Here is a 13623-nt window from a genome sequence, read left to right as displayed (position 1 = left end):
ACCACAACTTTTGTTTGAATAACAAACAAACTCATAGCCGACAAGATTATTGTTGGAAATCGGATTCGACCCATTCAACATTTCAATTGAAACCTGGTACGACACCAATTCTATGGAAAACAACTCTCCAAAAGGCCTTTCATTTCCGCTGTTTGGGGATTCAAATTGGATTCAATTTGGATTCTTCTCTTTGGCGGAAGCGACGGGGAATATTTTTCCTCACGTTGCTTGCTTTTTACCCTAATTCTTCTTTTGACCTTTGACCTTTGGGGATGAAGATTCAGTTGATGGTGGGAAATTTAGATGTTTTCTAAGTAGGTAGTGGAAGAAGAAAATATTAGGGGAAAGCACAGTAGTTGTGCACCCTAGCTTCGCGCTTCTCAAAATCTTACGTGGAAATTTCAAATCACTCTGACTTTTTTACAGCAACTTACTTGGCAAGTCCCCTACTTATAACTAAGGTTTCAGGGCCACATCATCAAATATGATGCCACATCAACAAGCTTTTTGCCAAGGTGTCCAAAACAGGCCAAAAAAAAAGTGAGACCAATAGGTGTTCAAAAGAGATCCCAATAGTTGTGCAATTGATATGACATCACCTGATTGGTTACTTTTTACAATATTAGTACATTTCCTAACAACTATTGGTACATTTCCTTACAACTATTGGTACATTTAATAACAAAAATTGATATTTTATGTTTCAAACAATAGGTTTTATTTGTTCAATTTTTGGAACAAAAGGTATCAACAACCCTCACAACAATTGGTACATGCTCAACTACTGGTGCTCTTCCCCTATCTCTCCTTTGAATTGTGTGTGTTTGTGTATTGAAGATAAATGAACATCTACCTAATTCATTTTAAATTTCTTCTCCGAGTTTTTCGTCACTTTATATAGTGTATCATATTGTTCTTTGTTTTGGGTAGTGTTTGTAGTGCATAAATTTTTATTCATTTGACGCTTAACAAAGATTGACTACCCATTTTTAAAGTTGTGATTCTTGTTATCTCATGTTTTTCTATCAAAAACAAAGATTGGTTACGACTATATTTTGAAAACTATAGTCTAGCTCTTCTATGCTTGTGCATGATGCAATTAACTTGAGCGACTCAACTTAATCAGGTTGTTCTTTGTTTTGGGTAGTGATTGTTGTTGTATCTTTTTATCTTCTTGACGATTAACAAATATTGGCCACCCATCTTCAAGGTTTGAGACTTTCGTTATCTCATTTTTTCAATTAAAAACGAAGATTGATCACAACTATACTTTGAGAATTATAGTCCAGCTCTCCTATGTTTATACATGAGGCAATTAACTTGAACCAATCCATTTTAATCTTATCTCTTTATTGTTGGTTTTTACTTTTACTTTCATTTACAATGCACTAACTTGTATATAAGAATTTAGTAACATAAATAAATGCCACTACTTCAGATTCTCTCATATTACCTTCATAATAAGTTCTTGCAAAATCTCAAGTAAAATGGAAACATAAGTACTCCAATTCTACTATATCCCCTCATTTTAAGTCCCCACAAGTTATAAAATGAACACAAATTCTTTCGACAGTTTTAAATTTTGTCATATCCATCTTACTTCCACAAAAAATAGAATCATAGAATTTTAAATTTTATCATATTCACTATTCTTCCACACAAAACAAATTTAGATTTTGTCATATTCTCCTCATAGTAAATACCCCACAAAGTCCTATCCACATATTACCACTACTTAAACTTTTATTTATATCCACATATTACCTTATATAAAGGATTATAAAGAATAAATGCTGAGATTTTAGATTCTGCCATATTCCCCACATAATAAGTCACCACAAGCAATCACCACGTGGAAAGTTAGAATGAAAGGTTCAAGATTCTTCCAAAATATACGGAGTCATGTACGATGACCCATTCTTTTTTATTTACGACCTATCATTACACGACTTTTTATTTGCAGGAATTTAGCCGGTGGAATTTCTGCTTTTTCGAATTCCAAACTGATTTGTTTTTTATTCTGTCTTTTGGCGGAAGCGTCGGAGAATCTATTCTCCCTCACGTCACTTTCTACCCTAAATTTAGCCCGACAGTTGATGTTCACGGGATTAGATTCCGTCGATGGCGGTGACTTCGGGGCTAAATTTGACGGGCTATCATGAAGTGGACAAACATGATTCCATCTCCTTTGTATTCTGATTAGAGTTGAACAAAGCTCTTATAACTCCAATATTCAAATTGAGTTTTGCTTCTCTATTCTCTTTGACATAAATCTCAAGTTGTTTTTGGTCTGTTCAAATGGTGGGCTGGAACTTTTTAGATAAGATTTTTATTTTCATTTGATTTAAATTTTATTAATTATATTGTGGGTGTAAAAATATTTGTTGATAAAAATTAAAAGCATCTGATTTGATGTGTTTGTAATGGATTTGGAATTTGAGGACTACCCCTACCTGTCATATGATTTTTTTATGACGGTTTGACCATTTCAATGTCTTTCATTTGATGTTTTAAGGAAAATAATAATTGTAAAAAACAATTTAATTTATGAAAATTTTTATGAAGATATTTTGAAAAATGCATGCACTTAATTTTTTATATAAACAATTTTATTGATAAATAAAAAGAAGGTACATAATTGTATGCGCTGCAAAGTGTATACCTTAAGCTTCAACTATGAGTAAGGGCAGGTCCCCATGCGACTGCTTAGCTTATTTTGGCTAGCAGCCGCTTGTGGAGCTGGTGGCCCCATGAATGTAAAATTTTGCTGCTTATAAAATAAGCAGTCATCTTAAATTGCATTATTAAAAGAAATATTTAAATCTAATTGGTCACATAAATTGTGGAGAAAAAATTGGAAACAAATCAAAAGAGGGAAATTGTTTTGGAGAGCCACATGTCAATCTTCTCAATAAGCAGTTGTTGCTTATTTCCAGCCCCTCCTTTTTTTCAAAGCTTATTTTTAAATTTTAAGCAACTGCTGCTCCACTTAAATAGGAAAAGGTTCCAATTTATCCTTTCCTCTTAATTAAAAATTTGCATGGGAACCCTTTGGCCGCTTAATTTTAAGCAGAAATTTCACTTAAGCAGCCGCATGGGGACATGGGGTAAGCAGAAGATTGAAGCTACATAAAATGCAATGCACTTAAATGAAAATCCTTATGTAAAATGGAGATGCCCTTGTTTCTTGGAAAGAAATTAATATCCTTGTTTAAAAACTTAAAAAAAATGAAAAGCCTTGTGTAAAATGGAGATGCACATGTTTTTTGGAAAGAAATGAAAATATTTGTCCTTTTATTATTCATTTCAAATATGGATATCTTATATAGATAAAAAAGAATGAAAAATTAAAAAACAATGATAAATTAGTTTGTTTCTAAATTCATACCAAAAAATCTTGTTTACGATTATATTATATTTTGAAAAGATTCTAAATTAATATATATTTATTGTAAACATTATACAGTCATTTATATTACATTTCAACATTAAATGATAATCCTTTAATAATTACTAAATTAATTATAATAAATATAAAAAATAAGTTTCTAAATTCACATTAAAATATTATAAAATTAGAAACAACTATATCAATCCATACCTAAATATTTTGAATAGATTTGTATTTTTATAATAAAAATTCTAACATAATATATATATTAATTATAATATCATATAATATATATTACCTATTATAATTTTTTATAGTTTATTAATAATTTGAAGTGTCATCTATACGGTTTTAGAAAAAAATAGCATGTCAATGCATACGGTCTAATAATTTTTAAGCTATCATATACCGTACAAAAGTGAAAAAACGGTCATTTAGACCATCAAATTCTCTAGTTTGTGACATTTGAATACGTGAAAAAGAAAAAAATCAATTTTTACTTTGATAAATAGTTCAATAGAATTTTTATTTTTTTTCTTTGGTAAATAGTTCAATATAAATATAATAATATAACTACGCATAAGGCGTATTACGCTCACATAATGGATGCACAAATATGTGTTAATAAAAACTTAAAAACATTAAATTTGACGTGTTTGTGAGACTTAATGCATGAAAAGTAAAAAAATAAATATTTTATTTATTTTCTCCTTTCAACTACCACTCACTCCTAGTTTAACTATTAATCAATTTTGTCTATCTCCATTATACTATAACAAATATGATATCTATGAGCGTGCTTTACTTATTTTTCTCTAAAGATAGGTATACTGGTAAATTTTTAAGTGGTATACTTTACTTATATTCTTCTAAAAATAGGTATGCTAGTTTTATGGATGCGAAGTATAATAGTATGTTGTTGTACTTTACTTGTATTTCTTTAAAAATAATTATGCTAATTTTATGGATGTAAAGTACAATAGTATGTTGTTACGGGTATACAAAATATCATGTTTAATTTTTTAAATGATGTGAAGAAGCTTTCAAATTGTAAATTGATTAATTTTAGTCAATATAAAAAATTATTTTTATAAAGATATTACAACTATTAATAAAAAATGTATGACTTGATTTAATAAAATGATAGTTTCATATAAATTAAAATTAAGCAAACATAACCTTCATGAATTTAACACATAACTTACCAAAGAAATGATCAATTATATCACATTTCATTAAATTGTCCATTTTAATTACTAAATTATTGTTGTATAACTTATTTATCACAAATAATTAGACAAGACAAATTGATTATATTGAGTGTAAATAAATTTTTTTAAGAGTCGACTATACCCTATTACTACTTTTTAATTTATAATGTGGTTTTTGTTATTATTAGTAATTAATTTTATTTAATTCTCACCACATCTTTAAAAAATAGATTTATAATTTTTCCGACCACATATTTATAAAAAAAACAATTGGTGTCGACTGAAAACCCTAGTTGTATGAGATTCAGAATATACACTTCTGCCAAAGATAGATTCCACGTGCCATTAATAACCCTCAGTAACCGGACTAACCGGTAAAAAAGCCAGCCCGTCAGCCAGTTGCTCTTCCTGCATGCTCTTCGTGAGCTTCAGTTGACAACAAATCTTTTTCCCTGGACTTGCAGTCTATAAATTCAGCTGTGGACGGCAGAATTAAACTACCTGTCTGCAAAGAGGAACTTTTCCAAATAAAATCAAGAAGCAAGTTCCAGGATTCGAAATCGAGATCTTCCAGGTGTAATGGCATGGCGATCTTTGCTGACTGAATCAAAGAGAAACTGTAGGAATTCTGTTTGTGGAGGCTTTCTCAATAGATTCGAGAGGTCTTCGGTTCGAGTCTCTGGAAGTTTCGTTGGGAATTCGGAGGTCCGCGGTTCGAAACTCGGTGAGAGCGGCCAGAGTTTATACAATTCACGGTCCCTGACTTCTGATTCGGTCACTGACTCTGTTCCTCTTCTGCAACACTGCATAGACACAGCAGCCCCAGCGCTTCCTGATGTAATAAAGACCGACACCTTGCAGATTGAAAATGGCGAGGTTTTGTACTCTGGAATGAGCTCCAGGGAGCTTTTATCGACGCTCTTCAATCTTTCATTGGTTGGCTGCGAGCCCCTGGTTGATCTGAGCATAAAGCTGCTTAAGTCTCCATTGGTCGAACACGCGGCCGTCAGAATTCCCGTGCTTCAGGCCGTTAAACATACGGCGTATTCGCATTTTTGTGCGGGAGAAAATGTGAAGGAGGCCTCGGCTACTCTGCAGCGCATGTGGGAGTTGGGGCTCAAAGGAATTCTTGATTACAGTCTTGAAGACGCAACTGATAACGCTTCATGTGACCAAAATCTTCAAGGGTTCTTGAATACAGTTCAGACCACGGTTCGACTCCCCGCCGATTCGGTAAAAACTATTTAGTTTTCATTCTAAAATAATTAAGATTTCTGGCTAAATTTCGTGGGTTGCTTTCTTGGACATGCTTTTTAACTAAAATTTGTCTTCAGAGTTTGGTATTTGCTTTCTTGAATAAGCATAAATTTTGTGCTGCGAGTCTGTTCAGCAGGTAGTTCTCAGTCCGAAACCTTATTGTTCTGCCAAATGTATTTTCTATGTTTGCTTTAGTTCTGCAGACTACGGTAATCTTAATATTTCCAGAACATTAGCTGTTCTAAGTACAAATATATGAATCGCCCGAAATCAGGCATGGATGGATTCTGAACAAAATATATTATTCCTGATAGGGTTATTTTCTGTACACCTATGTTAGCCTAATACTTTATTATCCTTTTAAAGCGAATCCTATTCTGCAAGTGTTTTTTAAACTTTTTTAATCTTTCTCTAATTCTGTACTCTAGTTGGTGAGAAAGCTGAATTCCAAAGAACTTGCCTCTGTTTGATCCCTCTGTATATGGTTATTATGGGTAGGAGTTAAATTGGTGAGAAAGTTGGATTTCAAAGAGCCCACCAGAGTTCAATTTGTGAGAAAGCAGGGTTTAAAACTTGCCTCTGTTTGATCCGTCTGTACATGGTTAGAACGGGTAGGAGTTAAATTGGCGAGAAAGCTGGGTTTCAAAGAACCCACCAGAGTTCAATTGGTGAGAAAACAGGGTTTAAAAGAACCCGCCAGATTTCGCACTGGGCTCTGAACTAGTAAATGAAACGTTTCTTTTAGAAAATGGTTTTAAACTCCTTTGTCAGGTAGCATTTGGACTTTTTCGATTGGAGTTTTTTTTGTGAGATCTTCATTAATGGGTGAGATTCTTGATTGTTTAGTTTTCAAGCGAGATCTCGTGTGCTGAATCTCCATCAAACGCATTAGATCAAGCTAGAAAAAATGGTGGTTGTGAACGGATCCCTCCAACTGATAGAAAACGTTTTGAAGTAAAATTGACGCATATTAATTTTCCAGATTTTAACATAGAGCTGTTTTAAATACAGCTCATGAGTCACACTTATATTGAGTCATTCTGTCAAACACTTTGTGTTCTTAGTGTATCTACGTGTCACCAAAAAACTGCTTCCTGATATTGTCTATGATGGAGCTTGCAAATTCAGCAACAAACAGATTTTTCTTTCTAATTTTCAGTTTTTTTTGTTGGATAACAAATTCCTCATTCCAAAATTTCAAGGTTTCTGTAGCCTGGGAGGAAAATAAGTTATAACAAATATTATTGAGACTGCTAATACTCAATACATTTGCTTAAATGATGGGTAACGGACTATAATCTATTTGAACAAGTCCATTTACTTTTTGCATATTTTGTTCTGACGACCCAATTACGAGGCATACAATAGACAGGGTACATGACTAATGATATAAGAATGTCTCTCCACATTCAGCTTTTGATTAAGAAGCCAAATTAAGTGTTTTTCTGTATTCTGTTCTGATGCTCTAATTAGGACTAAGCGATCGAACATTGGTCAATTGTATTTGGCATAATGATCACAAATAAATTTATGTTGCTAGATTTGATTGCGTGAAGACATTTATGTAGTTGACAAAACTAGTCAAGTTCTAAAATCTATGAATATGACAAAGCATTGCTTGAGTGGATTTGTATATTTATGCCAATTCACATATGTTATGCTAAATCTCGTGGATAATTATTTTTGTTCAGGTGAGTTTTGCATGTGTGAAGATCACGGCTCTCTGCCCTCTATTCCTTCTAGAACGTGTTAGCGATCTATTAAGATGGCAGCACCAGCATCCTGACCATGGAAACCTTCCATGGATGCAGGACACGTTGCCAATTTTAGCATCCTGTAGCCCCACCTATCACACCACTTCAGCCCCAGAGCCATTGACAGCCACTGAAGAAAAAGACCTCAAGCTCGCAGAAGATAGACTGCGTACATTATGCAAGGCCTGTGAAGCAAACTCTCTTCCTTTGTTAATAGATGCTGAATATACATCTGTTCAGCCTGCCATAGACTATTTTACTTACTCTGCTTCTCTAGAATTCAATAAGACAGCAAAACCGTTTGTGTACGGCACAATCCAGGCTTACTTGAAGGATGCATTACCACGTCTGCAATTGGCATCTGATGAGGCAACACGTAGGGGCATACAAATTGGATTGAAGCTTGTACGTGGTGCCTACATCACCAGGGAGAATGCACTTGCAGCTTCCTTGTGTGCGCCTTCACCAATTCATTCTTCTATTCAGGACACCCACAGGTGTTATGATGCATGTGCAGGGCTAATGATGCAGAAGGCTGCTATAGCCGAGGCTTCTGTGGTGTTGGCCACCCATAACTTTGAATCAGGTAAAATTGTTAAACAAGAACCTGAGCCTTTTCTAGTTTAATTTTTTCATTGGTTTAGCTAATTCGCTTTTCACAGGCAAGACGGCAGCTGCGAAGGCTGAAGAATTGAATATTAGGAAGGGGAATGACAGAGTACAGTTTGCTCAGCTGAAAGGCATGGCAGATAGCCTTTCGTTGGGGTTAGTTCAATCTGGATTTCAAGTTAGCAAATATCTTCCTTTTGGCCCTGTGGATCATGTTATTCCTTATCTTATCAGACGGGCCGAGGAAAACCGGGGGCTTCTGTCAACAACTGCAGCAGATCGCCAACGCATCAGGTCTGAAATTAGAAGAATTCAATAATCTCATAATTTTTTCATAATTCTCTCAATTTTCTAATGAAGTGTCAAACTTTCTATATGTGTTGCAGTAAGGAATTGAGCAGGAGACTGCGAGCATTTATGACAGGCTGATTTTGAAGAAATACAAGAGTGACTCTGGCTTGTCAAGCTTTAAGGGGAGGAATTCCAAATTTTTGAAGATTAATGGCGATTCAATTACGATAAAAGCTGAGGTTTTTACTGAGAGTTCAAACAACGGCGTGCCTTGGTCCTTGTACTCAAAAATTAGGATCGTAATGTATACATCGATGTTAACAGTTTAATACAGATGCCACCATGGCCCTTTTTTAAATCTCAATTGGGTGTGCCTTGGTCCTTGTCCTAAAATGTTGGGTTTTTAATATATATATCGATGTTAGTAGTTTAATACAGATGCCACAATGGCCATTTTTTAAAGCTCAATTGGGTGAACTGTGTTGGTGTAAATTTATAAATATTGGTAATTATACTTTAAAAAAAAAGCTTAGGTAAGCAGTAGCCACTGCATCAAATGCAATTCTTCAATAAAAATAGTTTATAGTAAAACAATTTAGCACAGATTGAAGAGTTTATTAAAAACAAATTGTGTTTGCAATTTTGCATCGATGTATTACATTATACTTCATTAGTTTGTCATTCTGGTGAGATGGATATTGGACTGTGATTTAAATGATTGATTCAAAATTTGAAAACACGGTTTTTTTCAGAAATTTATGTTGCTACTTTTTTAAATTCAATTCATGGAGTGATTGAAATAGATGTAAAAATTGGAAACATGTATTTTTTAAAAAATTCATGGAGTGTTATTCAAGATGTTGATGCAAAGTTGAACCGAATGTTTTTCATAGACTCTTCCAACTTATTTTCCCACTTTCATGGACTGAAAATTTCAGACTTCAGAAAAAACTTATTTTCCATCTTTATCTCTTGGACTGTGAAAATTATTTTCCATCTTTATCTCTTGGACTGTGAAAATTGCAGATTTGGATAAAACTATATTTAATGTTTGCATTAATAGATCACACTTTATGTTTCTTATTCTAATGATGGATCACCATCATGAAATCTGATCTAATTTTTTATGAAAATGTTGAAACAGAGTATTTTCTAGAAAACCCTTCCACTTTATCTCATCGAGTGTGAAAGCCAAAAAAATTTCTAGAAACTTTTCAATTTTATCTCATAAACTGTGAAAACTGGATGCTAGGTTTGTTGCTTCTTGTTTGTACAAGACCTTCACATGCATTGGAGGATGTAGTGTTTCTTCTTTTGATGAAGCTCCGATTTCTGGCAACATGAACATATGTTCATCATATGTTTCACAAAATATTGAATAATCTTTGTGCTAGCTTTGGCAGATTAGCAATGCTTCTCACAGCTGTTATGCAAACTTATGACTAGAGGCAGTTTCTTCTTTCAAGGAAGGTTCTGAACATGGTATCTACCATAGTTGAAATTGTCTCCTCTTAACTTGGCTAAACAGAAAAAAGAGGTTCCCAGCATGGTATATACCATACTTGAATTGAAATTGTATCCTCTTAACATGACTAAACAGAAGAGATCTTAGAGAAGCTGAGAAATAAAGCTTGAAACAAAAGAACGCTTGCTCAAAAACAAAACTGAAAGCTAGACATTTACAGACATTCCTTGGACGGGATAGGCATTCCATAGGGCAGAAACTATAGCCCTTATATTGAAAAGACAAGTAACCAAGCTGTTAGTTGGATTCACAAAATTCTTAATACATTACTTTGTTCTCTTATTTTCCATCATGTGCAGAAATAGTCCTTGCACAGTTGAGCACGAAGGCTTATGGTATTGCATAAGTTGTCACTCAAGTATACCGAATACCAAAATGTGCAACTTCTCAAAACTTCTAGAACATCTAGCAGATCCATATGAAGCAACTGCACATGTATTACCTTAAATAGTAGAAATAAAATAATTGGAAACTTGAGCAAAATGGGAAGAAAAAACAAATTCAAACAAAAATGTAGCTTACAGTCATAGTAGAAGTTGAGTATATTGTAGTTCTTAGGGAGGGTGATGCTCCTTATTTTTATGGATGATGTTCTGATTGTCGCATCAATACATTTGGTTTAGAATTCCGATGGAGGTTTCTGATGGAGAAGGTATATTGTGACCAAATTTGATTTTATTTTGAAAAAATGCTTGAATTTGTCGGAATTCTGACGATAATTTCTTCACCGGTCCTTAAATCCTACTAAAACCTTAGCAAAACTCCATCAGAAATTTGAAACATGCCTTCTGGTAATCATCACAAGTTCCAGTTCTGGTCATATACACCTTTCCATGATACAAGTTCACCATCCAAACCACAAATCACCAGTCATTGCCGATCGATCGATCCAATCAAAACAATTCTGCTTTACCGGTTAAAGTCTTATTTCACAGACTTTAGCTCTCTGCCGGTAAACCCTATCTGCCGGTAAACCCTATCTTCCGGTAAACCAAATCATTTAGATGCCAAAACAAAACATAAGGAACATCAGGAACATCAGTTGCCAACAATGACAACACAAATAACTGATCATGTCATCTATTAATAGAATCTCAATCTCTTCATCGCAAATAGACTTTTATTCTTTGTCGGTGGAGTCATCCAACTTCAACTGCATCACCTAATCTGCATCAGTTATGCCAAATTCCAACAAGATGAATGGGTAATAGATAGTGGATGTTCTCATCATATGACAGGAGACAAAAGAATGTTTCTAACCCTACAAGACTTTGATGGTGGTCAAGTCAGATTTGGTAATAACAAAGCATGCATGATCTAAGGAAGAGGAACCGTTTCATTGGATGGTAAGCATAACACTGATAATGTCTATTATGTTAAAGGCCTGAAGCATAATCTTTTGAGTGTAGGACAATTGGTAGACAAAGGATTTCAATTACAATTCAAGGATGGAAAGTGCAAAATCATTAGCAAATCAGGATTGGAGATTGCAATCGGTACACAGACAAAAGGTAACGTCTTTCATTTGAACTCCGGTGAAAAGACATATTTGATTGCACATATTGATGAAAGTTGGCTATGGCATAAGAGGTTGTGTCATGTAAATATTGATTGCATTGTAAAGATCAGTTCAACTAAGATAGTTAGAGATTTACCTAAGATTGTGAAGCCTCACAATCCGGTATGTAAGGAATGTCAAATGGGTAAGCAAATTAGAATTTATTTTAAGAGCATACCTAATAAATCTAATGATATTCTTGATTTGATTCATACTGACCTATGTGGTCTTGCTAATACAAGAAGCTTTCAAGGAGATAAGGAGACATATATTTCATGTTAATCATTGATGACTATTTTAGAATGATGTGGGTTGCTTTTCTAAGGGAGAAATCTAAAGCCTTTGAGAAATTCAAGATCTTTAAAGCTATGATTGAGATAGAGACAGAAATGAAAATCAAGTGTCTGAGATCAGATCAAGGTTGTGAATTCACATCCGCTGAATTTAACAGTTATTGTGAGAAAAATGGCATTAGGAGATAGTTATCTGCACCTCGGGCACCTCAACAGAATGGCATTGTGGAAAGAAAGAACATAACCAATTTGGATGTAGCCAGAACCATGATGGTGGAAGACAATTTGCCTCATATCTACTGGAGAGAAGCAGTAAGTACAACGGTTTATACATTCAACAAAGTTCATATAAAAAGAGATACCGGTAAGACACCTTTATGAATTATGGCCTGGTCATTCCCCTACTCTTAAGTATTTCAGAATCCTTGGAAGTAAGTGTTATATCAAAAGAGATGCTTCCATTGGAAATTTTGACCCTATATGTGATGAAGAAATATTTCTTGGTTATTCAACTAAGAGCAAAGCATACAGATATAGAAAAATATTGCAGAGAATTGTGGAGAGCGCTAATGTGAAAGTGGATGAGTATTACAAAGACCAAGCTAAATCTTATGACATAGAACCAACAATGGAAAAGATCATAACTGATCCGGTAATGCTTGTACCGGAACAAAATAATGAACCAATTATCTCAGCATCATCAGAAAACTCAACTGTAACTGAAGAGCAACACAAAGAACTTGAAAATCAGAAACACCAAGGTATGTAAGGCTAAAACATTCTGAAAATAAGATCATTGGAGACAAAAACAAGGGATTTATGACAAGGAGAAGATTGGAAAATCAAGAGGTATGTTTCATTTCTTAGATTGAACCGGCATCAGTAATCGAAGCCTGTAAAGATGAATGTTGGATGAAAGCTATGGAAGATGAATTAGATCAGATAGAAAAGAACAATACTTGGACTTTGGTTCCCGACCTAAAAATAAGAATGTTATTGGAACTAAATGGGTTTTTAGAAATAAACCGATTGAGGACGGACAAGTTGTAAGAAACAAGGCTAGATTGGTCTGCAAAGGATATTCTTAGAAGGAAGGAATTGATTATGGTGAAACTTTTGCACCAGTACCTAGAATTGAAGTTGTTAGACTATTTCTTGCTTATGCAACCTATAAGAACTTCAAGGTCTACCAAATGGATGTTAAGTGTGCATTTATGAATGGAGAACTTGAAGAGGAAGTCTTTATTGAGCAACCTGATGGATTTTTACTGACAGATGACAAAAATATGGCTTGCAGATTAAGGAAAGCTCTATATGGATTAAAACAAGCTCCTAGAGCTTGGTATGCAAGGTTGGATAAGTATCTTTTGAAGCTTGATTTTATAAAAGGTAATACTGACAGTAACCTATTATACGATCACTAATGATGATATTTTGATTATTGAAGTATTTGTTGATGATATCATTTTTGGAGGTGAAGAAAAATTATGCATGGAATTCTTTGATAATATGCAGAGTGAATTTGAAATGTCTATGACTGGAGAAATAAGATTTTTTCTAGTTTTACAGATTACTCAGATTGACAAAGGCATCTTTATCTATCAACTAAGTATCTAAGGGAATTATTGAAGAAATTTGGTATGGAAAATTCCAAGCCAGTTAGAACTCCTATGGTTACAAGTGAAAAATTGTCAACTAAAGATGTATCCCCTCTAGTAAATTCTACAAGATATA

The 13623-nt window shown here is 33.9% G+C and overlaps 1 protein-coding gene across 1 annotated transcript; it reads left to right on the top strand.

The window, feature by feature from the left end:
- The first annotated feature begins 5001 nt into the window (after nt 1-5001).
- On the top strand, nt 5002-8877 carry LOC131071268 (proline dehydrogenase 2, mitochondrial). Its single transcript, XM_058007037.1, has 4 exons — nt 5002-5835; nt 7551-8199; nt 8276-8516; nt 8609-8877. The coding sequence occupies exons 1-4, from the start codon at nt 5182-5184 to the stop codon at nt 8649-8651; spliced, it is 1587 nt and encodes a 528-aa protein (XP_057863020.1). The 5' UTR covers nt 5002-5181; the 3' UTR covers nt 8652-8877.
- Nucleotides 8878-13623: the final 4746 nt, after the last annotated feature.

Source organism: Cryptomeria japonica, chromosome 8 (assembly GCF_030272615.1).
Source record: "Cryptomeria japonica chromosome 8, Sugi_1.0, whole genome shotgun sequence".
Classification (NCBI taxonomy): domain Eukaryota; kingdom Viridiplantae; phylum Streptophyta; class Pinopsida; order Cupressales; family Cupressaceae; genus Cryptomeria; species Cryptomeria japonica.
This window is presented reverse-complemented; position numbering and strand designations above follow the sequence as displayed.

Bases quoted from the DNA above. Each gene is read 5' to 3' on its own strand.
- LOC131071268 (XM_058007037.1), top strand. From the start codon at position 5,182: ATGGCATGGCGATCTTTGCTGACTGAATCAAAGAGAAACTGTAGGAAT. The intron at 8,200-8,275 runs GTAAAATTGTTA...CGCTTTTCACAG, and splicing joins CACCCATAACTTTGAATCAG to GCAAGACGGCAGCTGCGAAG. The intron at 8,517-8,608 runs GTCTGAAATTAG...TATGTGTTGCAG, and splicing joins GCAGATCGCCAACGCATCAG to TAAGGAATTGAGCAGGAGAC.